Here is a 24,630-nt window from a genome sequence, read left to right as displayed (position 1 = left end):
AAAAATACAATTTATTTACAAGTAGAAATACTTTAAAAACGCCAACTCCCGCCCCCCCCGGGTGTTTCCAGCCCCCCCCCGGGACCCCCACCCTGGGCTGGGGTGCTGGGGGAGCCCCACGCAGCCTGGGGGTGCTGGTGTGATTGGGGGGGGGGGGGGGGGAGCAGTGAGGGGCTCAGCCGGGGCTGGAGCAGAGCTGGCAGCGGGGGGGGTCGCGGGGGGGGGGGCTCCCCCGGGGCAGAGCTGGCAGCGGGGGGGGTCGCGGGGGGGGGGGGCTCCCCACGGGGCAGGGGGTGCAGCGCAGCTTGGGGGGGGGGGGACCTCAAAATTTCGTGTCCTTGAGCGCTCGGCGGCCGGCCTGGAAGGGGGAGAGGGGACGTCAGCGAGGCAGGGGGTGACCCCCGTGTCCCCCCCCCACCCTGTCGCGTCCCCCCCCCCGGCGCCCACCTTGGCCTTGGGGGAGCGGGCGGTGGCGATGCGGGGGGAGCGGCGGGCGCCCCCCCCCCCGGGGGGAGTTCTTGGGGGTGTTTTTCCGGGCGGCCGCTCGGCGCAGGAGGCTGCTCCCCAACTTCTTGGGGGTGTTGAGGATGCTGAAGGCCATCGACTGCCGCCTCTCGGCCTGGGGGGAGAACATGGGGACCCCCCCTCAGCACGGCGTGGGGTTTGGGGGGGGGGGTCCCAGCCCCCCCCAGCCCCCCCAGTCCCCACTCACCGGCTTGGTGGGGGGCTGCTGCTCGCTGCGCCGCTCGCCGCGGTCCCGGGGGGTCTGGGGACGGGGGAAGCAGCTGGTGGGCTTCTTGGACTGGAAAAAAGTTGGGGGGGGGGGGGGGACATCGGCACTGGAGGGACACAAGCCCTGGGGGGGGACACGGGGGGGCTGCAGGGAGGGAGAGCGGCACAGCCCGGGGGAGGCTGAAGGCTCGGAGCTTCGCCGCTCCGGCTGCGTCCGGGCGCTGACGCCGAGGGTCCGTACGGCCCCCCAGGAGCCCCCCCCCAACATCTGGGGGACATCTGCAGCGGGCTGCCAGCCCCCCCTGGGAAACGGGGACCTGTATGGCCCCCCAGGAGCCCCCCCCAACATCTGGGGGACATCTGCAGCGGGCTGCCAGCCCCATAGCTGCCCCACAGCCACCCCCCTGGGGAACCAGGGACCCATACGGCCCCCCAGGAGCCCCCCCCAACATCTGGAGAACATCTGCAGCAGGCTGCCAGCCCCCCCTGGGGAACCAGGGACCCATATGGCCCCCCAGCAGCCCCCCCCCAACATCTGGGGGACATCTGCAGCGGGCCACCAGCCCCCTGGCCACCCCCCTGGGGAACTGGGGACCTGTATGGCCCCCCAGAACCCCCCCTCAACATCTGGGGAACATCTGCAGCGGGCTGCCAGCCCCCCCTGGGAACCGGGGACCTGTATGGCCCCCCAGAACCCCCCCCCCCAACATCTGGGGGACATCTGCAGCTGGCCACCAGCCCCATGGCCACCACCCTGGGGAACCAGGGATCCATACGGTCCCCCAGAACCCCCCCCCCAACATCTGGAGAACATCCGCAGCAGGCCACCAGCCCCATGGCCACCACCCCGGGGAACCGGTGACGCCCCGGGGAGCACCCAGGGCTGGGCTGGGCTCACCTCGGGGGTGTCGGGGCCGCGGTGGGACTCGTCCGAGAGGCGTTTGCGCTGCTGGCGGGTGGCGACGGCGGGTGGCAGGGTGCTGCGCCGCGTGGCCACGCCGCCGCCGGTGATCTGCGCCGGCTGCACGCTGGCGCGCCGCAGCGTCTCCCTCGGGTCGCCCGTCTTCATCTCCTCGTCCGTGATGGTCCCCAGGGAGTTGGAGGGCTGGGGGGGGGGGAAGAGGAGGCGTTGTGTGAAGCCCACCCAACCCCAGCGCTGGCGGGGGGCCACCCACTCGCCCCCCGTCCCCCCCAGACCCCCTTACCCGGCTCTCCAGGGGGTAGCAGGTCTTCAGGTGGGGCGGGCAGGCGCGGTTGCGCTGCTGCAGCTCGGCGATGCGGTTCCAGTCGTCCAGCTCCTCCGGCTCGTCCTGGCACGCGCCCAGGTAGACGCTGCTGCGGCCTGAAGCGGGGGACGCGTGAGGGGGGGGGCAAGGGCAGGGTCCTGCCCCTGGGGAGGGACAACCCCAGGCACCACGACAGGCTGGGGCTGAGCTGCTGGAGAGCAGCTCTGCGGAGAGGGACTGGGAGTGCTGGGGGACGACAGGGTGACCATGAGCCAGCAGCGTGCCCTGGGTGCCCAGAAGGCCAATGGGATCCTGGGGTGCATGAGGAGGAGTGTGGGCAGCAGGGCGAGGGAGGTTCTCCTTCCCCTCTGCTCTGCCCTGGGGAGGCCCCATCTGCAGTGCTGGGTCCAGTGCTGGGCTCCCCAGTTCAAGAGAGATGAGGAGCTACTGGAGAGAGTCCAGCGCAGGGCTGCGAGGATGAGGAGGGGACTGGAGCATCTCTGCTACGAGGAGAGGCTGAGGGAGCTGGGCTTGTTCAGCCTGGAGAAGAGAAGGCTGAGAGGGGACCTTCGAAATGCCTCTAAATATCTGCAGGGTGGGGGTCAGGAGGACAGGGCCAGACTCTTTCCAGTGGTGCCCAGCGACAGGACAAGGGGCAATGGGCACAAACTGAAGCAGAGGAAGCTCCAGCTGAAGATGAGGAAGAACTTCTTCCCTCTGAGGGTGACGGAGCCCTGGCCCAGGCTGCCCAGAGGGGCTGTGGAGTCTCCTTCTCTGGAGATATTCCAGCCCCACCTGGACAAGGTCCTCTACAACCTACTGTAGGTGACCCTGCTTCAGCAGGAGGGTTGGACGAGATGACCCACAGAGGTCCCTGCCAACCCCCACCACGCTGGGATTCTGTGAAGGCCAAAAGTGGTTCCCCCCGCCTCCCCAAGCCCACCCTGCCCGCACGCACCGAGGCTGGAGGTGCTGCCGCCCTGCAAGCGCCGCAGGGAGCTGCGCGTGACCGGCCGGTAGCCGGGGAGGCCGAGCAGCGCCGGATCGCCGGGGGTCTCGCGGGGAGAGGAGGTCTCCAGCTTGGCCAGGGTCTCCTGCGAGGGGAAGCTGGCGAGGGAGCAGGCGGAGGCGGCCGAGCGCAGGCGGCCCTTGGCGGGGGCGGCGGGCAGGACGCCGCGGGAGATGTCGGCACGGTCGGGTTCCTCGGGCTTGGGCTGTTTCTGGGAGGGGGAAATGAAGAGATGGGAGAATCCGGGAAAGGTTTGGGTGGGGAGGGACCTTGGGAGGGCACCCAGTCCAACCCATGGGCACGGGCAGGGACATCTCCAGCTGGGTCAGGGCGCTCAGAGCCCCGTCCAACCCAACTGGGGATGTTCCTAGGGATGGGGCATCAACCACCTCTCTGGGCAACCTGGGCTGGGGTTTCACCACCCTCAGCGTGAAGAATTTCTTCTTGATTATATCCAGTCTCCATCTTTCAGCTTGAAGCCATCACCCCTTGTCCCATCACCCCATGCCCTTGTCCCAGCCCCTCTCCAGCTCTCTTGTAGACCCCCATGAACTTCTGGAAGACCTCTCTAAGGTCTCCCCGCAGCTTTCTCCTCCCCAGGCTGAGCAGCCCCAGCTCTCCCAGCCTCTCCTCCCAGCAGAGGGGTTCCAGCCCTCGCATCATTGCTGGGGCCTCCTCTGGCCCCGCTCCCACAGCTCCAGCTCTGTCCTGTGCTGAGGGCTCCAGAGCTGGACGCAGGACTCCCGGGGGGGTCTCAGCAGAGCGGGGCAGAGGGGCAGAACCCCCACCCCCAAGTCGTCCTCCTCAGGGCTGCTCTCCATCCCTTCACCCCCCACCCCGTGCTGGTACCGGGGGTGACAGTCCCCGCCCCGCACCCCGGGCTCACTTTCGTCATGGTGATGTCGATGGTGGTGCGGCGCCGAGCCGAGCGGGTCTTGCACCCGGCGTCGAGCGAGAGGTCGCCCGGGGAGCCGGGGCTGCTCTCCAGCCGGGACCGCGTGCGGCTGGGGATGGGCGTAAAGTAGAGGCTCTCCAGGGACTCCACCTTGCGCGGCAGCCGCCGGGACGCCGGCGACTCCTCGCTGCGCGGCGGCACCGTCGAGGCCTGCGGCTGCGAGCGGGCGGCCTTCCTGCAGAGACGGGGCACGGCGGCAGCGCTGACGGGCGCGCCGGGCCATGGGGGAACAGAGGGGACCGGGGGACGCCGGGTTGTGGCGGTGGGACGGGCTCCGCCGAGCCACGGCGTGCCGGTACCTGGTGGAGTGGAGCGGGCGCGCTTCGTCGAGGCTGAGGTCAAGGCTGTCGGCGCTGAGGTCGGCGGGGTCCTGCCGGGAAGGCTCCCGGCCCTTCACGGTGTCCGCTGCCGGCTGGAAGCCGCCGAGCTCCTGCAGCTGCCGATTGGCGAACTCCACCTGGATGGGAAGCAGGGAGGGATGGATCCTCCGAGCGAGACGGCGATGCAGGCGAGGAGAGGACGGGGAGGAGGACGGGGAAGAGGACAAGGAGGAGGAGGACGAGGAGGAGGAGGAGGAGGATGAGGACGAGGAGGAGGATGAGGAGGAGGACGAGGAGGAGGAGGACGAGTAGGATGAGGATGAGGAGGAGGACGAGGACGAGGAGGAGGACAAGGAGGAGACGACGAGGAGGACGACGAGGAGGACGACGAGGAGGAGGAGGACAAGAAGGAGGACGAGGACAAGGAGGAGGAGGAGGAGGACGAGGAGGAGGACGAGGAGGACAAGACGAGGAGGGGACAAAGAGGAGGAGGAGGACAAGGAGGGGACGAGGACAAGGAGGAGACGACGAGGAGGATGACGAGGATGAGGAGGACGAGGACGAGGAGGACAAGGACGAGGACGAGGACAAGGACGATGAGGAGGAGGAGTACGAGGATGAGGACGAGGATGAGGAGGAGGAGGACGACGACGAGGAGGACGAGGAGGAGGACGACGACGAGGAGGACGAGGAGGAGGACGAGGACGAGGAGGAGGACGAGGAGAGGAGGAGGACGAGGACGAGGAGGAGGACGAGGACGAGGAGGAGGAGGAGGACGAGGAGGAGGAGGACGAGTAGGATGAGGATGAGGACGAGGACGAGGAGGAGGACAAGGAGGGGACGAGGACAAGGAGGAGACGACGAGGAGGACGACGAGGAGGAGGAGGACGACGAGGAGGACAACGAGGAGGACGAGGACAAGAAGGAGGACGAGGACAAGGAGGAGGAGGACGAGGAGGAGGACAAGGAGGACAAGACGAGGAGGGGACAAAGAGGAGGAGGAGGACCAGGAGGGGATGAGGATGAGGAGGAGGACAAGGAGGGGACGAGGACGAGGAGACGACGAGGAGGACGACGAGGAGGACGACGAGGACGAGGACGACGAGGACGAGGAGGAGAAGCACGAGGACAAGGATGAGGACGATGAGGAGGAGGAGTACGAGGATGAGGACGAGGAGGAGGACGAGGACAAGGATGAGGAGGAGGACGAGGAGGAGGACGAGGAGGAGGACGAGGACGAGGAGGAGGACGACAACGAGGACGGGACGAGGACGACGAGGAGGAGGAGGACGACGAGGAGGACGAGGACGAGGACGAGGAGGAGGACGAGGACGAGGAGGGGACAAAGAGGAGGAGGAGGACCAGGAGGGGATGAGGACGAGGAGGAGGACAAGGAGGGGACGAGGACAAGGAGGAGACGACGAGGAGGACGACAAGGAGGACGACGAGGAGGAGGAGGATGAGGACAAGGAGGAGGACGAGGACAAGGACGAGGAGAGGAGGAGGACGAGGACGAGGAGGAGGACGAGGACGAGGAGGAGGAGGACGAGGAGGAGGATGAGGAGGAGGACGAGGACGAGGAGGAGGACGAGAGGAGGACAAGGAGAGGACGAGAGGAGGACAAGGAGGACGAAGCCCCACCACGCCGCACCCACCTGAGCCTCCAGGCTGCGGACCTGGCTGGCGAGGTTCCTGCAGCTCAGCTCCGACTCCTTGGCCTGCAGGACGCTCCGCTGCAGCTCCTTGGCCAACCGCTCCGACTCGCTCCGGAGCTCCGCGTTCTCCTTCTGCAGGTGCTCCATGGCCTTCAGCTTCTCCGCCAGGTCCTGGTTCTGCTGCTTCTTGGCATCGTAGTAAGTTTTTGCCTTCTCCATCTAGGACAGCAGGGAGAAAATCCATCGAGCTCGCCGGCAGGGCGCTGCCCGGGGCCGAGCCGTGGCCGGGACGTACCTGGCCCTTGTAGTGCTCGGCCGCCTGCTCCTTCTGAGCCAGCTGTGCCTGCAGCTCGGCCACCTTCTCCTGCTGGCGGGTGGCCTCAGCCTGCAGCTCCCCTTCCAGCACCTGTGGGCAGGGACGGGACCTGGTGAGGGTCCTCGCTCGGCCGAGCCCCCCCCGGCAGCCAGCGACAGCTCCAGGGCTGGCCGAGCGCTCAGCCCCCCGGGGTTCGGGTCCCCCCAAAGTTCACCTTCACTCTCTGCTGCTGGGCACGGGTGGTCTTCTCGTGCTGGGTCAGCTTTTTGTTCAGCTCCTCCACCTGCAAGAGCACGGCTCGGTTAGACCGGCTCCGGGGACAAGACCTCCTGTGGGCAACCCTCCAGGGCCAGGGGAGGGCTACAAGGATGGTGAGGGGACTGGAGCATCTCCCCTACGAGGAGAGGTTGAGGGAACTGGGCTTGTTCAGCCTGGAGAAGAGAAGGCTGAGAGGGGACCTTAGAAATGCCTACAAATATCTGAAGGGTGGGGGTCAGGAGGATGGGGCCAAGCTCTTTTCAGTGGTGCCCAGCGACAGGACAAGGGGCAATGGGCACAAACTGAAGCAGAGGAAGCTCCAGCTGAAGATGAGGAAAAACTTCTTCCCTCTGAGGGTGACAGAGCCCTGGCCCAGGCTGCCCAGGGAGGCTGTGGAGTCTCCTTCTCTGGAGATATTCAAGACCCGCCTGGACAAGGTCCTCTACAACCTACTGTAGGTGACCCTGCTTCGGCAGGGGGGTTGGACGAGATGACCCACAGAGGTCCCTTCCAACCCCTACTATTCTGTGATTCTGTGGGTTCTCCTGGGTCAGGGTCTGCCCGGCAGCGCCCGCCGCCAAGAAAGCTCCCGGCACAGCCGGCACGCCGGTGACAGGCAGCCACAGCCCCCCCACCTCGGTCTTTGCGGGGGGACGAGGTTTGTGCTACCCAAGCTCGAGGAGCGAAGCCGAGACCCCCGTCGAGGCGGGCGGGCGAGGGAAGCCGGCGCGGTTCCGCGGTGCCCCCGTCGCCGGCGTCTCCGCTGCCAACCGTCTGCTGTCGGGGTACGAGCGGGGCGCCCGGCCCGCCGCGGGCATCCTCCGTGCCAAATCTCAAGCCACAGCGCTTGAGGGGGGTCCGTGCCCACGTGGGGGGAGGCATCCCACCCCACTGGGGTGCTGCTGCGGTTCTGGAGCGGCGGGCGGCTGCTCACGTCTCACCCCGCGCACGGAAATCCCTTCGGCGGCGAACGCGCCCTTGGCAAGATGGCCGATGGCCCCCGGGGCTCTCCCTGCTCTGGGGGGGTGCTCGGGGAGCCCCCAGCCCCTCGGCCTCTGCGGGGGTCCCCAGGCAGCTCAGGACGGCGGGGTTAAGCTACGCTGGGCAGGGCGACGGGGCTTCGCCAGCGTCGTTGGCCGAGGGCTGACCCACACCGCGGCCGAGCGCGCCGCCGCCGGGCAGCGTCCCGCCGCCGGCCACGTCTGGACCGCGCTTCCCGGCAGCGCAGCCCCCTCCTCGCGGGCACCAGCCGTCCCTCGGGATCAAAGGGATGGACAGAAGGACTTGGGGCATGGCGGCTCGCCCCGCATCCCCGCGGAGCGGGCGTCGCAGGGGCGATGCGGCGAGGAGCCCTGGGTGCTCTCGGCAGCCGGTCACCGCCGGCGTGTCCCCCACGGCCACGCCGGGAAGGCGACAGCGACAAGCCGAGCCGCGGGCATCACCGTGAGCGGGCAAGACGGCAGGTTCAGGCCCCAGCTCCTACTCCCCGGGGGCGAGCCCAGAGCCCCGTGGCCAAGCGCCCCACGGCTGGGTGCCCGCCGCCAGCAGCTGAGGAGGGGGCGGCCGCGGTGGGACGCGGCGCGCGGCCCCGTCACCGTTTGAGCAGCCGGCCCGTCGCACGCGTTACCTGCTTGGCTTGCTCCTTCCGAAAGGCCTCCAGCTGCTCCACCTGCCAGCGCGAGAGGCAGAAGTCAACGCGTTGTTTGCTTTCGGGAGCGCCCGTCCCCTTGCACGCCCGAGCAGCGCACGCCCGAGCAGCGCGTCCCGGACCCCCAGCTGAGCGGGGGGACGAGGATTCAGGGGTGCCCCCCTCTCTCCTGGGGTCTCGCCCGCCCGGGGTCTCACCCGCTGGAGCCCCTACCTGAGCAGTCAGCCTCTGCCTCTCCTCCAGCAGCCTCCTCCTCTCCTCCAGCGCCGCCGCCTTGCCGCTCTCGTACTCCTCGCTCATCGCCTCCAGCTTCCGCGCCGCCTCCTCGGCTTCCCGCCGGCTGCCGGCCACCAGCTCCTCCGACGCCGACCGCAGCCGCTCCAGCTCCCGCGCGTGCCGCTCCCTGGCCTGGCCCAGCTCCGCCTCGAGCCGCTGCTGCCCTCGGCTCCGGCTCTCGCCGAGCCCCCGGATCTCCTCGGCCAGCCGAGCGTTGGCCTGCTGCAGCCCCGCCAGCCTCGCCGCCTGCTCCGCCGCCTCCGCCTGCAGCCGCTGCACGGCCCGGTCCTGCTCCGCCGAGCGCTCCCGCAGGGACGGCACCTCGGCCGCCTCCAGCTTGGCCCGCGCCAGCTCGGCTTGCAGAGCGGCCAGGGCTTTCGCCCTCTGCTCCAGGTCCTGGCGGTGCTGGCTCTCCAGGGAGGAGCGCTCGGCCTGGAGCTGCTGGCAAAGGTGCTTCAGCGCCGGCAGCTCGCCGGCGAGCGCCTGGGCGCTGCCGAGCTCCTGCTGCAGGGTGGCGAGGAGCTGCTCCTTCTGGAGGCACTTCTCCTGGCAGACCTTTGCCTCCTGCCGCAGCTCGTCCTCCCGCTCGCTCTGGCAGTGGCGGTCCCTCTTCAGGGTCTCGATGGCCAGCCGCTGCTTCTCCATCTCCTCCTGGCACCGCTGCACCTCCACCTTCATCAGCGAGCACCGCTCGGCCGCCCGCGAGGCGGCGGTGGCCATCTCCGTCTGCAGCACCCGCAGCCGCTCCTCCAGCTTCTTGCTCTTCTCCGACTCGGCGATGATCAGGCGCTTGAGCTCCTTGCTCTCTCCTTCCTTCTCCGTCACCTGCCGATGGAGGATGGAGACCTCGTGCTCCAGGCTCCCGATCAGGCTGTTCTTCCTCTCCAGCTCCTGGATGCACTGCGACACTTGCTCCTTCCAGCCCTCCTCCGCCCGGCCCTTCTCCTGCGCCGCAGCGCGGAGGGACGCCAGCTCCTTGTCAGCGGCAGCCATGGTGGTTTTGCTCTGGACCAGCTCCCTTCCCTTCTCCTGCAGCTCCTTCCGCAGGGCCTCCACGGCGCCGTCCTGCAGAGCCTGCGCCGACCTCGAGGCCTCCAGCAGCTTCTGCAGCTCCAACGCCTTCTCCTTCTGCTGCGCCGCTTCCCTCCTCGAGGCCTCCAGCTCGGCCGCCGCTCGCTCCCGGGCGGCCACGGCCTCCTGCTGCTCCCTGCACTTCTGCTCCAGCTCCTCCACTCGCAAACGAAGCGCTTGGGCCTCCTTCAGCTTCTCCTGGTAAAGGGCTTGGCTCGCCCCAGCCTCCTGCTCCCGCTGACGGGTCTTCTCCTCTGGGGACGTGTCCTTTGAGCAGGTGGCCTTGACGCTGTCCGCCTCCACGTCCCTGCTCCGGGCGGTCTCCGAGAAGCCCTGCGGCTCGTTGGCCGCCTTGGCCGCCTCCGCCGCGGCGAGCTCTCCTTTCAGCTTGCCGACCGTCTTCTGCAGTTCCCTCAGCTCCTCGCCCCGCGCGACGTTTTGCCGGCGCAGCTCCTCCAGCTCCCGCTCCATCTCCTCCGTCCGCTCCCGGGACCGGGCCAGCTCCTCCCGATGCCCCGAGCGTTCCACCCTCTGCTCGTTGACGGCGTTCTGCAGCTGAGCCTCCAGCTCTGCCTTGCGGGCTCGCTCCGCGCCGCAGTCCGCCTTGGCCCGTTCCATCTCCTGCCGCAAGCGTTCGGCTTCCTCCTCCCGGCACGCCAGGTCCCGATGGTGCTCCCGCCGCGTCTCCTCCAGCCTGGTGCCCAGCAGCGTCACCTCCCCGGAGAGCTTCTTCATCTCCACCTCCACCTCCAGCTCCCGCTGCCTGCTGGCGGCGGCCGCCCGGGAGAGCTCGGCCTCCGCGCCCCGCAGCCGCTCCACGGCGGCTTCCAGCTGCTTGGATCTGAGCTTCTCCTGGGAGAGCTGCTGCGAGACCCCCTCCAGCGCCTCGGCCGCTCGCCGGGCATCGGCCTCCAGCCCGGCGGCGCGCTGGGCCGCAGCTTGCTCCGCCACGGCCATCTTCTCCCGCAGGGAGGAGATCTCAGCTCTCAGCTTCTGCTCCTCGCCTTCCTTCTCCTTCGCCCATGCCTGGGCGCTGGACAGGTCGGCTCGGAGGGCGGCCAGCCTCTCCTGGTGCTCGGCGGCCCGGGCCTCCAGCGCGGCCACCTTCTCCTGCTCCGCCTGCAGCCGCTGGCAGGCTTGGCCGTGCTCCCGGCTCAGCGCCCGCATCTCCTCCTCCAGCCGCCCGCGCTCCTTTTCCTCCCCTCGGGCGGCCGGGGATGCTCCCGTCGTCGGCTTCTCCCGGCTCTGCTCCTGCGCCGGCTGCCGCCTCTCCGCTTCCAGCTCGGCGATCCTGGCCAGGCTGCCCTCCAGGCTCTCGGCCGCCCGCCTCTTCTCGTCCTCCAAGATGCCCTCGGTGTTGCGGAGGGATTCCTCCAGGAAGAGCAGCCGCTCCTGCAGCCGGGCGTTCTCCCGGGCCAGCCTCTCCCTCTCGGCCAGCCTCTGCTGGCTCTCCCGCAGCCTCGCCTCCAGCTCCCGCAGCTGGGCCCTCAGCCCCTCCGCCGCTCCCTGCTGCCGCTGGGCGCCGAGCTCCACGATCCCAGCTTCCAGCTCGCCGATCCGACGGCTCAGCTCGGCCTTCTCCGCCGCCCAGGCGTCCCGGCTGGCGTCCCGGGCTTGCGCCATGGCCTGGAGCTGGCTGCCCAGCGACGCGTTGGCCTCACGCAGCTGCTGCAGGGCCGAGTCCCTCTCCCGCAGGGTCTTCTCGTGCTGGGCGTCGAGGGCGGCCGCAGCCTCCGATTCCCGGCCCCGCGGCGCGGTGCCCGGGGGCTCGCCGGCCTCCCGCGCCCGCAGGTCCTGCTCCAACCTCTCCCGGGCACGGTGGCTCTCGGAGAGGGAGCTCTGGAGGCTGGCGACGAGGCCGCTCAGCTGCTGCTTCTCCTCCTCGAAGCGGCCGCGTTCGGCGAGCAGGGCTGCCTCCCGCCGCTGCTTCTCCTCCTCCAGCTCCAGGACGGTGGCCTGGAGCTCGGCCCCTTTGGCGGCAAGGCTGGACACCTCCTGCTTCAGCTCTTCAAGCTGGCAGAGAGAAGAGGGGAGAAACAAAAGAAAGGCACCCCCGGGTGTTACTCGAGCTGCGTCCAACGCTCTCTCCGCGTCCCGGTGCCCGCCTTGCCCCCCCCCCAGCACCCCGCTTTCCCCACAGCCTCGTGCTGCTCTGCTCTCTCGGACCAAACGCCTTTTCTCGCCGTGCAGGAGCCGCTCCCTCCACCACCGCCCCACGCTATGGGGGGCTGGGGGGGCCAGCAGCCACCCGGGAGCCAGGTATCCCCAAATTCAGCCCAAAAGGGGCTCCCCGCTGCGTGCTCAGCCCCGCAACCCCCATCCGACAGCGGACAGCAGCCGGCTCTGCGCCCCAGCACCCACCGCTCTCCCTCCGAGCGCTGCCCGCCCTGTCTCCGGCTCTCTCCGGAGACCCAGCCGTACCTTCAGCACGTCCCCCATCACCTCCCCCTTCTCCTGGGCGCTGCCATCCCCCAGCTTGGCCAGCTGGTCCTCCAGCAGAGACAGCTTCCCCTGCAGAATCTCGATCTTCTCCTCCGAGCATTTCTGGGGACGGAGACGGGGGGCTGAGTGGGGGGCACCGAGCTGGAGCCGCCCAGCTTTGCCCAGCACCAAGCTTTCCCCCACCAGGGTGGGGGCTGCTCTCCGCGCTGCGAGGACCGCAGCCCGTCCCCCGCATCGCGGGAGCAGGGAGAGGGTCCCCGTGGCACGGATGCGCAGGAGGGTCCTGCCCGCTCCCCCCAGCCCGCACGAGCCAGCGCTGGGAGACAGGGGGGGGCTGCGGGCGCAGCAGAGCAGGGTGGGCAGCCCCCCTCACCCCTCACCTTCTCCTGCAGGGCAGCACGTAGCTCGCTCTCCAGCTGCCCCTGCTTCTCCTGCGCCTGCGCCAGCGCCGCGTTGTGCTCCTCCGAGAGCTCGTTCAGGGCCTCCTGCAGCTGCACCAAGTGGCTGGCGATCTCCCGCAGCTGCGGAGGGAAGAACCCGGCCCCGGGGAACGTCAGGGAAACCTTTAGTTCCCCAGGAGTTGGTTTCTAAAGTTCACAACAGCTTGTGTGGGGTTTTGTAGCCTTAGAAGCTTTTTAATACGCGTTATATTGCTACCTCCCCTGCTGTTTTGGAGGAGCTGTCGCCCCTCCTCGAGCGCCGGAGAACAGGGTGGGAACACCTCGCGGAATCTAGCGTGGGAACTGGTTCAGGGGTTTGTAGAAGTTTGGGGTCGCGCCCCTCGGGGAACGCGTAGAGCGCTTCCCCCGTCTGCGGAACGAGGGGTGAGGGGTTTTGTCACTCCTCTGTGGGTCAATGCCAGCAGGGATCTAACGAGGAACCAGGCTATATGGAGTCATCAAGGTCAGAAAAGACCTCTGAGGTCAAGTCCAACCCTCAACCCAACCCCACCATGCCTGCTCAACCACGTCCTGAAACCATGTGCTTACAGAAGGGCGATGAAGCTGATGAGGGGTCTGGAGAACAAGTCTGATGGGGAGCGGCTGAGGGAGCTGGGGCTGCTCAGTCTGGAGAAGAGGAGGCTGAGGGGAGACCTTCTCGCTCTCTCCAGCTCCCTGACAGGAGGGTGCAGTGAGGGGGGGGTGATCTCTGCTCCCCAGTAATCAGCGATAGGACGAGAGGCGATGGCCTCAAGCTGCATCAGGGGAGGTTCAAGATGGATATTGTGAAAAATTTCTTTCCTGCAAGAGTGGTCAGGCCTTGGCCCAGGCTGCCCAGGGCAGTGGTGGAGTCCCCATCCCTGGAGGGGTTCAAACACCGTGTAGGTGTGGTCCTTGGGGACATGGTTGAGCAGGCATGGTGGGGTTGGGTTGGCGGTTGGGCTTGATGATTTCAGAGGTCTTCTCCAACCCTGATGATTCTACAAAGGTCCCCTGTCTGCTTACCCACTGAGCGGGACTGGGACATGGGGGATAACACGATAAGCTATGTTTGGTGGACAGCAGATTATCTCCCAACAGGCTACAGTGAGACCTGTTTCCCAGAATCCCAGCATGGTGGGGTTTGGAAGGGCCCTCTGTGGGTCACCCAGCCCAACCCTCTGCCCAAGCAGGGTCACCCAAAGCAGGCTGCACAGCACCGTGTCCAGCCGGGTCTGGAATATCTCCAGAGAAGGAGACTCCACAGCCTCCCTGGGCAGCCTGGGCCAGGGCTCTGTCACCCTCAGAGGGAAGAAGTTCTTCCTCGGGTTCAGCTGGAGCTTCCTCGGCTTCAGTTTGTGCCCATTGCCCCTTGTCCTGTCGCTGGGCACCACTGGAAAGAGTCTGGCCCCATCCTCCTGACACCCACCCTGCAGATATTTAGAGGCATTTCGAAGGTCCCCTCTCAGCCTTCTCTTCTCCAGGCTGAACAAGCCCAGCTCCCTCAGCCTCTCCTCGTAGCAGAGATGCTCCAGTCCCCTCCTCATCCTCGTAGCCCTCCGCTGGGCTCTCTCCAGTAGCTCCTCATCTCTCTTGAACTGGGGAGCCCAGCACTGGACACAGCACTGCAGATGGGGCCTCCCCAGGGCAGAGCAGAGGGGGAGGAGAACCTCCCTCGCCCTGCTGCCCACACTCCTCCTCATGCACCCAGGATTTCCGACCTGGGGTCCCAAACGTAACCTCAGGATCGAATGACACCCGCTTCTCTTTATAAGAAAGGTCAAGGCCTCCCAGCCCCAACTAAATTTGGCCGCTGGGACAGCACAAACGCTTGGGATTTCGCAAGCCGCTGCGCTCCAAGACGCGTCGCTCCTACCAGGGGACTACAACCTTCCCAGAGATGAATATTTTCTGTCCAGCCTCAGTTTCCCTTCTAAGCCATTTTTCTTTGATTCTTTGAACCTCACCCTCTCCCTGGTGCACACAATTACTGGAACCAAACCAAGGGTTTATCCAGCACCCAACAGACGTGGCTACGAGCCCCCAGGGCTCAGCTCCCCAGCACCCACGGCCATCCCCGCTCCGGGGTGCTCCCCCCAGCCCCTCTTCCCCGACCGCCATCCCCTTCGGATCAGGCTCCGGAGCCCGAAGCAGGCTCAGCTCCCGGGGCAAGGTCACGGTCCCCCAAACCCTCCCTGCCACGAACGACGAGGCCGGGGGGGACGCGGCGAGGCCTCAGCGCCCCGTACCTTGAAGGAAAGGTCGCCGTTCTCCTCGGAGAGCTGGTTGATCTTTCGGTCCATCTGGCCTTTTTCCGTCTTCAGGTCCTGGCACTGCTTGAGGGCTTCGTGCAAGCGCACCATCAGGCTGCGGGAGAGGAGCTCGTCAGAGCAGCCCAGGGCTGGAGAGGGCATCGCCGGGGACCGGTGCTGCTGAGCACCCCAGCAAAGCGGAGCAGAGACGGGCGACGTCTGAGCTCTGCGTGAGCCCGACGGCTCCGAACCGAGGGCGGAGGCAGGCGCAGGGCTCCAGCCGCGCCTCGGCCGAGCGAAATGAGTGAGGAAACGGCAAAAACGGGCTGGTAGCCGCCAGCGGAGACTGGGCATCCTTCCCAGGTAAACACCTCGCTGCACGGGCGCGGGGCGAAGACCGGGACGCGGCGCGGCAGGAAGCCCAGGGCTGGGAAGGCCACGCAGGCAGCAAGCGCTTCTCCCACCGGAGACGGCCGCTCCCGCGCCGGGTTTGGGGTGACGAGCGCGGGGTCGGAACACGCTGCGTGCCGTGGGACCGGCTCCCTGCCTGCTGCCGTGGGAGAAGGGTGACCTGGGTGAGGGGGGGGATTCTGCCCCTCTGCCCCGCTCTGCTGAGACCCCCCCAGGAGTCCTGCGTCCAGCTCTGGAGCCCTCAGCACAGGGCAGAGCTGGAGCTGTGGGAGCGGGGCCAGAGGAGGCCCCAGCAGTGATGCGAGGGCTGGAACCCCTCTGCTGGGAGGAGAGGCTGGGAGAGCTGGGGCTGCTCAGCCTGGGGAGGAGAAGGCTGCGGGGAGAGCTTAGAGAGGTCTTCCAAAACTTCATGGGGGCCTACAAGAGAGCTGGAGATGGGCTGGGACAAGGGCATGGGGTGATGGGACAAGGGGTGATGGCTTCAAGCTGAAAGAGGGGAGATTTAGATCAGATCTAAGAAATTCTTCACTCTGAGGGTGGTGAAACCCTGGCCCGGGTTGCCCAGAGAGGCGGTCGATGCCCCATCCCCGCGAACATCCCAGGCCAGGTTGGACCTGATCCAACTGGAGATGTCCCTGCCCGTGGCAGGGGGATGGAACTGGATGGTCTGTAAGCTCCCTCCCAACCCAAACCCTTCTGTGATGCTCCGACTGCCAAAGCCACCTCCTCCCTGGGGTGCAGCTGCAGAAGACAAGGCAGGGAGGAAGAGGAAGACTCGCCCTCACCCCGGTTTTGTGCATCGCTGGGGAAAAAACAGACAAACACGGAGCCCGGGGCGGTGGGAGGGACAGGGCCCAGCTAGCGGGAGGGAGCAGCCGAAGGGTGGGGGTCAGGAGGACGGGGCCAGACTCTTTCCAGTGGTGCCCAGCGACAGGACAAGGGGCAACGGGCACAAGCTGGAGCCGAGGAAGCTCCAGCTGAAGATGAGGAAGAACTTCTTCCCTCTGAGGGTGACGGAGCCCTGGCCCAGGCTGCCCAGAGGGGCTGTGGAGTCTCCTTCTCTGGAGATATTCCAACCCCGGCTGGACACGGTGCTGTGCCCCCTGCTCTGGGTGATCCTGCTTGGGCAGGGGGTTGGGCTGGGTGACCCCAGGGGTCCCTGCCAACCCCCACCATGCTGGGATTCTGCGATTCTGTCCCTGGAGAAGTTACCTCTCGTTCTTCTCCCGCAGCTCCTCCATCTCCTTGGGCTCCAGCTGGTCTGCGGCTTGCTTCTCGTTGAGCAGGGTCAAGCGATCAATGCGCTGCTGCATCATGGTGATCTGAGCGTCTGCGAGGGCGGCGAGAAACAGCCCATGTCACCGCCTTTTTATGTCACCTGAACCCCCCGGCAGCGCGGCGGAGGACGCCCGTCCCGCTCCCAAGCCGGCGAGAAGCTGCAGAGAGACGGAAGAGCCAGGCCACCAGCTCCGCCGCTCGGCACCGACGCCGCTTCCCTCACGGCTTTTCTCCCCCGGGGTCACGTAGAGGAACACGAGAGGGAAGACGGAGCCCGGCGTCTCCGCGCGAAGCGGGGGAAATCCCCAGGGCAGGGAGCGTTTTGAGACGGGGCCGGCGAGAGTCCGACGCCCGCCGGGCTGCTCCGAATCGGAATCGCTCGGCGCGGGCACCAGCAGCCGCCTCCAGGAGATGCTGGGAGGAGTTACGACAGCGGCGGAGCGGTCCCGGCGCCCGGTTTTGGTTCCAGCTTAACGGGCCAGGGTCCCCTGGGCCCACCACGGAGCGAACCTCGAGCCGCAGAGCCCCGAAGCCGCAAGGCGGACAGTGCACGAGCACGGTCGCGGCGGGGGTCGAAATCATCACGAAGTCACGGCAAGATGGCGAGGTGTCGGGTCCGGAGAGCCCTCCCCGCGCCCCCCGGGACGTCCCGCGAGCCACTGACCCTTCTCCGTGACGAGCTTGCGGTTCTCTGCCAGCTCCACCTCCAGCTCGTCCCGGTTCTCCCGCTCGGCGGCCAGCTGCTTCTTCAGCCGTCGCAGCTGGAACTGGGGGGTCTGCATGACGTCCCCCATGGGCGAGGACGGGAGCACACTGCCGAGAGACGCGCCGCCGCCGCTCGGTTATCCGCAGCCGGACCCCGCTCCGCTTCCCCCAGCTCGGAGGCGAGTTCGGAGCTTGGGGGTCTCGTCAGCCGAGCCGCCAGGCCGCCCGGCCCGTGCCCCCCTCCCCGGACCCCCGGCAGCCTCCGGGCTGGGGTCGTACCTGTTGGCGCCGGAGGAGGAGGCGATCCGCTGCAGCTCCAGGAACCGCACCTCTCGCTTCGGCGGGAGCACCGGGGAGTGCTCCTCGGAGCTGCTGCCGGGCGAGGACGGCGGCGCTGGGAATGACGAGCGAGAAGCAGGCTGAGATCCTCCAATTAACACCCGGGGGGGAGGGCGTCGCAGCCGACATCCCCGGCGTGCAGGGACCGCAGAGTCCGGCAGGGACGGATCGGCCCAGCCGAGAGAGCCGACAACCGCCTCGCATCCCGGTCCCGCAGCTCCCACCCCGGCACTCGGCTCCCACCGCAACGCAGCGGGCATCCCACCCTCACCACGCCAGGGAAAGCGCCCTTCACAGAATTCCACCACGTCGGGGTTGGAAGGGATCCCTGGGATCCCCCACCCAACCCCCTGCCCAAGCAGGGTCACCCAGAGCAGGCTGCACAGCACCGCGTCCAGGCGGGGCTGGAATATCTCCAGAGAAGGAGACTCCACAGCCCCTCTGGGCAGCCTGGGCCAGGGCTCCGTCACCCTCAGAGGGAAGAAGTTCTTCCTCATCTTCAGCTAGAGCTTCCTCTGCTCCAGTTTGTGCCCATTGCCCCTTGTCCTGTCACTGGGCACCACTGGGAAGAGTCTGGCCCCATCCTCCTGACCCCCACCCTGCAGATATTTATGGGCATTTCGAAGGTCCCCTCTCAGCCTTCTCTTCTCCAGGCTGAACAAGCCCAGCTCCCTCAGCCTCTCCTCGCAGGAGAGATGCTCCAGTCCCCTCCTCATCCTCGCAGCCCTGCGCTGGACTCCCCGCTGCGCCTGCCGCAGGAGCCAGGATGCTGCCCTGCTCTCACAGGACCACGTTGGAGCGCTCCATCCTGCTTTTATGCCTTGGCAGCTACAGCACCGCCAACGGGGGGGGAAACCCCGATGTTTTTATGCTATAGGAAAGGGTCACCAGTGCCAAATCGGAGATAAAAGCACCCAGGGCCTGCTCTGCCCGTGCCAGGCTCAGCCACGGCTCCGGGCCGGTGCCGCAGCGCAGGCAGCCGGGCTCCAGCGCTCACCTTTCCTCTGCAGGAACGCCTCCAGGTTCTCGTTCAGGCTCTCCTCGTTGTCCAGCACGAACCTGAGGATGGCTGCCAGCTCCACCTGCGTCGGAGGAACCGCGGGGTGAGCGGCTCCGCTGCCGTTCGCCGGCCGGGCTCGGAGCAGCCCCCCCCCGAAAGGCACCTCCGCGTCCCCAGCCCGGAGAGGGAAGCCCAGGAGGGGTTACCTGGGTCTTGTAGTCGAACTGGTTCCAGTCCCCGGGGCTCTTGGAGCTCATGGACGCGTGGTACAGGAGCAGCACGGCCACCTGCGGCGAGGCGGGGAAGCGTCACCGACGCCGGGGCGGGCGCGGGCGCCGGACCACGCGTTCCCCGCCGTTACCTTGGCCAACGCCAGCTCCTCTCCCTCCAGCAGCTGCTGCGCCGAGACCAGGCTCTCCGCGGCCGCTCTGTGCTTGCAGTGCTCTGCGAGGCGAAGCCGGGGGGGACGCGCAGTCACGCGTCATCGTCCCCCGAGCGACGCGGAGCCGAGCCCGCAGCGCTCAGCCCCCGCTGGGATTTTTATTCCCCCCCCTCTCCCCGGTTACTTCCCGCTCGCTGCCAGCCTCTCGGCATCGCCCTGCGCCTTCCGCTCCCCCACCACCAGCACAATCCCAGTTCCCAGCGACGGAGGGTGGGATGCGGGGTGGGACGCGGCGCGCCCAAGTGCCAGAGCCCTCCCGTTCCCCGGCCCCGGGTTCCAGCTGGGATCAGGGTTTTCCAGCGGGATTTGGGTGAGGAACGCAGCCCCGGCGCCTTCCCCCCCCCGGGACCCCCTTTCCCACCAAGCCCAGGCTCCGGCGAGGATTCCCATCGGGAAATTTCCCCTCCCCGACGCCGCGGGGGGTCACTTCGGGGAGTGGGGGGGGGGGCAGGTGAAGCCTGCAGACCCCAGCCCGGACCCCCGAGGGGTGGGGGGCAGAGGTTCTTACTCTGGAGGAAGCCACGGACGAAGGAGATCCTCTCCGGCAGCGGCTGCTCCAGCACGGCCTCGCCCTCCTGGCTCCGGCGGCTGGAAGGCGGCACGGGGCGCGTGAGCGCGTCGGCGCGGGACGGAACGGGGAGCGGCTGGCGCCGGGGGGCCACGCCAAGCGGGAGCCAACCCCGCAGCCCCGACAGACATGGAAAATCCCCACGGATCTTCTCTCATCCCCATGGATTTTCTCTCCCCCCTCACGGATTTTCTCTCACCCCCATGGATTTTCTCTCCCCCCTCACGGATTTTCTCTCATCCCCACAGATTTTCTCTCATCCCCACGGATTTTGTCTCTCACCCCCATGGATTTTCTCTCATCCCCACAGATTTTCTCTCACCCTCACGGATTTTCTCTCCCCCCTCACGGATTTTCTCTCACCCCCATGGATTTTCTCTCACCCTCACGGATTTTCTCTCCCCCCTCACGGATTTTCTCTCACCCCCATGGATTTTCTCTCATCCCCACGGATTTTGTCTCTCACCCCCATGGATTTTCTCTCATCCCCACGGATTTTCTCTCACCCCCATGGATTTTCTCTCCCCCCTCACGGATTTTCTCTCACCCCCATGGATTTTCTCTCACCCCTCACGGATTTTGTCTCTCACCCCCACGGATCTTCTCTCATCCCCACAGATTTTCCATTGCCCCCACGGGTTTTCTCTCCCCCTCATGGATTTTCTCTCACCCCCACGGATTTTCTCTCATCCCCATGGATTTTCTCCTCCTCATGGATTTTCTCTCACCCTCACAGATCTTCTCTTACCCTCACAGATTTTTTCTCTCATCCCCTTGGATTTTCTCTCCCCCTCATGGATTTTCTCTTGCCCCCACGGATCTTCTCTCATCCCCACAGATCTTCTCTCACTCTCACGGATTTTCTCTCCCCCCTCACGGATTTTCTCTCACCCCTCACGGATTTTGTCTCTCACCCCCATGGATCTTCTCTCATCCCCACGGATTTTCCATTGCCCCCACAGGTTTTCTCTCCCCCTCATGGATTTTCTCTCACCCCCATGGATTTTCTCTCATCCCCACGGATTTTCTCCTCCTCATGGATTTTCTCTCACCCTCACAGATCTTCTCTTGCCCTCACAGATTTTTTCTCTCATCCCCTTGGATTTTCTCTCCCCCTCATGGATTTTCTCTTGCCCCCACAGATCTTCTCTCATCCCCACAGATTTTCTCTCATCCCCACAGATTTTCTCTCCCCCTCACCAATTTTCTCTCCCCCCACAGACTTCCTCTCACTCTCACAGATTTTCTCTTGCCCCCACAGATTTTCTCTCATCCCTACGGATCTTCTCTCGCCCTCATGGACCTTCTCTCCCCCTCACGGATTTTCTCTTGCCCCCTACGGATTTTCTCTCTCACCCTCACGGATTTTCTCTCTCATCCCCATGGATTTTCTCTCATCCCCATGGATTTTCTCTCATCCCCACGGATTTTCTCTTCCCCCCACGGATCTTCTCTCCTCCTCACGGATTTTCTCACGGATTTTTTCTCACCCTCATGAATTTTCTCCTCCTCACAGATTTTCTCTCTCATCCTCACGGATTTTTTCTCTCATCCCCTCGTATTTTCTCTCCCCCTCATGGATTTTCTCTGGCCCCCACGGATTTCCTCTCATCCCCACAGATTTTCTCTCATCCCTCATGAATTTTCTCTCACCCCCTCAGATTTTCTCATCCCCACGGATTTTCTCTCATCCCCACGGATTTTCTCTCATCCCCACGGATTTTCTCATCCCCACGGATTTCCTCTCGTCTCCAGAGATTTTCTCTCATCCTCACAGATTTTCTCATCCCCTCAGATTTTCTCTCATCCCCACGGATTTTCTCTCCCCCTCACAGATTTTCTCTCCCCCTCACGGATTTTCTCTCGTCCCCACGGATTTTCTCTCTCATCCCCACGGATTTTCTCTCTCATCCCCACGGATTTTCTCTCGTCTCCACAGATTTTCTCTCATCCCCACGGATTTTCTCTCCCCCTCACAGATTTTCTCATCCCCATGGATTTCATCTCGTCTCCACAGATTTTCTCTCATCCCCACGGATTTTCTCTCGCCCCCACGGATTTTCTCCTCCTCATGGATTTTCTCTCACCCTCACAGATCTTCTCTTGCCCTCACGGATATTTTCTCTCATCCTCTCGTATTTTCTCTCCCCCTCACGGATTTTCTCTCGTCCCCACGGATTTTCTCTCTCATCCCCACGGATTTTCTCTCGTCTCCACAGATTTTCTCTCATCCTCACGGATTTTTTCTCTCATCCCCTCGTATTTTCTCTCCCCCTCATGGATTTTCTCTTGCCCCCACGGATTTCCTCTCATCCCCACAGATTTTCTCTCATCCCTCATGAATTTTCTCTCACCCCCTCAGATTTTCTCATCCCCACGGATTTTCTCTCATCCCCACGGATTTTCTCTCACCCTCACAGATTTTCTCATCCCCACGGATTTCCTCTCGTCTCCAGAGATTTTCTCTCATCCTCACGGATTTTCTCATCCCCTCAGATTTTCTCTCATCCCCACGGATTTTCTTTCCCCCTCACAGATTTTCTCATCCCCATGGATTTCATCTCGTCTCCACAGATTTTCTCTCATCCCCACGGATTTTCTCTCGCCCCCACGGATTTTCTCCTCCTCATGGATTTTCTCTCACCCTCACAGATCTTCTCTTGCCCTCACGGATATTTTCTCTCATCCTCTCGTATTTTCTCTCCCCCTCACGGATTTTCTCTCGTCCCCACGGATTTTCTCTCTCATCCCCACGGATTTTCTCTCGTCTCCACAGATTTTCTCTCATCCTCACGGATTTTTTCTCTCATCCCCTCGTATTTTCTCTCCCCCTCATGGATTTTCTCTTGCCCCCACGGATTTCCTCTCATCCCCACAAATTTTCTCTCATCCCTCACGAATTTTCTCTCACCCCTCATGGATTTTCTCTCACCCCCACGGATTTTCTCTCGTCCCCACGGATTTTCTCTCTCATCCCCACGGATTTTCTCTCTCATCCCCATGGATTTCCTCTCGTCCCCACGGATTTTCTCTCATCCTCACCGATTTTCTCATCCCCTCAGATTTTCTCTAATCCCCACGGATTTTCTCTCACCCTCACAGATTTTCTCATCCCCACGGATTTCCTCTCGTCTCCACAGATTTCCTCTCATCCTCACCGATTTTCTCATCCCCTCAGATTTTCTCTCATCCCCACGGATTTTCTCTCCCCCTCACGGATCTCCCAGCCCGTGCCCCGGCGCCGAGCTCCCCAGCTCAGCCGGCAGCCGTGGCGCCCGCCCCGCTTCTCAAGCCCCGCTCAGACCCGCTGGGCGAGCGCACGCCGCCGCGGTCCCGGCTGATCGGAGCCGCGGCACCGACCCAGGAGATCCCCAGCTCCTTCCTCCCCGCTCCCAGCAGGCTCTCGTTACGCGGGCGGGAGTTAATTACAGCAGACGAGCCTCCCCGCCACTCACATCTTGTCCACGATCCTGACGAAGGCGCCGCAGTCCCGCAGCTGCGACAGCTCGGCGAGGGGACCGCCGCACACCTTGGTGCTGTTCACCTAGAGATGGGGTGGGACGGTCAGCCGGGGTCACCGCGGTGTCCCCCCCCCTGCCTTGCGCCCCGGCATCGCGTCCCCGAGGAGCTGCCGGTGCCGCCGCGCGTCCCGCCGCGGAGAGGGGGAGGCTTTACCCAAGCCAGGAGCGCGGCGGCTCTCGCGCCGTGAAGAGGCATCGCGGCGCTGGCTCGCTGCCCCGGACCTGGGAAACAAAAATTAAGGCAATTAAGGATAAAAGTAGTAATTAGATTAATAGGCGGCTTGCGCCGGGGCGCCGGGCGTTCGTGTGCGTCGAGGGCTGCGCTGCCAGGCCCCCCCCTCCCGTCGGCACCGGGGAGAAGCCGCTCCCGGGGTTTCGGGGGGGGGAGCCCCCCGGTATCAGTACGCGGGGTGGGAGTGGGGCAGGGGCTCTCCAATACCCCCCATGGCACCCCAACACCCCCCCCCACGGCACCCCGACACCCCCCCTCCATAGCACCCCGACAGCCCTCCTCCATGGCACCCTGACACCCCCCCACAGAACCCCAACACCCCCATGGCACCCCGACACCCCCCTCCATAGCACCCCGCAACCCCCTCACGGCACCCCAACACCCCCTCACGGCACCCTGACACCCCCCATCCATAGCACCCCGAGACCCCCCCCACGGCACCCCGACACAGTGACACCCCCCCATGACACCCCAACAACCCCCTCACGGCACCCCGAAACCCCCCCCACGGCACGCCAACACCCTGACACCCCCAACAGCATCCCAACGCCCCCCTCCATGACACCCCGACAGCCCCCCACGGCACCCCAACACCCTGACACCCCCCCATGACACCCCAACAACCCCCTCACGGCACCCCGAAACCCCCCCCACGGTACCCCAACACCCCGACACCCCCTCACGGCACCCCGACACCCCCCCCGTGGCACCCCATGACACCCCAACACCCCCCCATGGCAACCCCGACACCCCCCCCTCCACAGCACCCCAACACACCCCTCCATACCACCCCGAAACCCCCCCACAGCACCCCAACACCCTTACACCCCCCCCACGGCACCCCAACAGCCCCCCCATGACACCCCAACACCCTGACACCCCCCCCATGGCACCCCAACAGCCCCACCATGACACCCCAACACCCTGACACCCCCCCACGGCACCCCAACACCCTGACCCCCCCCCACGGCACCCCAACAGCCCCCCCCATGACACCCCAACACTCCCTTCCATGGCACCCCGAAACCCCCCCCACGACACCCCGACACCCCCCCACGGCACCCCAGCACCCCCCCCATAGCACCCCATGGATTACCCCACCCTCACCCCCTCCCCCCCCACCGGGACGGGCCCACTAGCGGCGGCGGGGGGGGGGGGGGGGCCGGCCGCCATCCCGCAACTCCCGGATGTTGGCGAAGCGGGGGGAGGGAGGAGACGGCGAGCTCGGCCCCCCGGTCCTCCCCCCCCTTCCTCCTCCTCCTCCTCAGCGCGGTGCAAAACAACCGGGGGGGGGGGAACGCCCATGGCGGGGCCTACCGGGCGCCGCGGGGCCTACCGGGCGCGGCGGGGCCTCACCGGAGAGCGCGGGGCCTCACCGGAGGGCGCGGGGCCTAATCCGGTTGCCCACCCCGGCCCGCGGCCTCCCCGCGTCACCGCGCTCGGTAAAGGCCCCCGCCACCCCGCTGCCCCCCCCGGGGCTGCTCCTACCGGATCAGCGGCGGGCGGGGCCTTCAAATGGCGGCCGTTGGGGCGGGGGGGGGGGGGGGGGCCCGCT

At 65.9% G+C, this 24,630-nt stretch overlaps 1 protein-coding gene across 1 annotated transcript; it reads right to left on the bottom strand.

Annotated features, from left to right (window-relative positions):
* Positions 1-241: 241 nt before the first annotated feature.
* Positions 242-24,630, bottom strand: NUMA1 (nuclear mitotic apparatus protein 1). Its single transcript, XM_075412608.1, is given in 27 exon segments — positions 242-358; positions 448-504; positions 506-619; positions 713-802; positions 1,631-1,837; positions 1,938-2,074; positions 2,917-3,178; positions 3,854-4,097; positions 4,222-4,379; positions 5,898-6,116; positions 6,193-6,303; positions 6,428-6,496; positions 8,099-8,140; positions 8,333-11,479; positions 11,888-12,010; positions 12,289-12,429; positions 14,577-14,694; positions 16,203-16,320; positions 16,933-17,081; positions 17,253-17,367; positions 18,310-18,394; positions 18,519-18,599; positions 18,674-18,756; positions 19,263-19,342; positions 22,778-22,866; positions 22,998-23,065; positions 24,564-24,630. Coding segments are annotated over 26 exon segments (6,117 nt in total). The 5' UTR covers positions 23,040-23,065; positions 24,564-24,630; the 3' UTR covers positions 242-322.

The sequence above is a fragment of the Opisthocomus hoazin genome, unplaced genomic scaffold (assembly GCF_030867145.1).
Source record: "Opisthocomus hoazin isolate bOpiHoa1 unplaced genomic scaffold, bOpiHoa1.hap1 HAP1_SCAFFOLD_248, whole genome shotgun sequence".
NCBI lineage: Eukaryota > Metazoa > Chordata > Aves > Opisthocomiformes > Opisthocomidae > Opisthocomus > Opisthocomus hoazin.
Note: the sequence above shows the minus strand (reverse complement) of the source record. Positions and strands in the feature narration are given on the sequence as shown.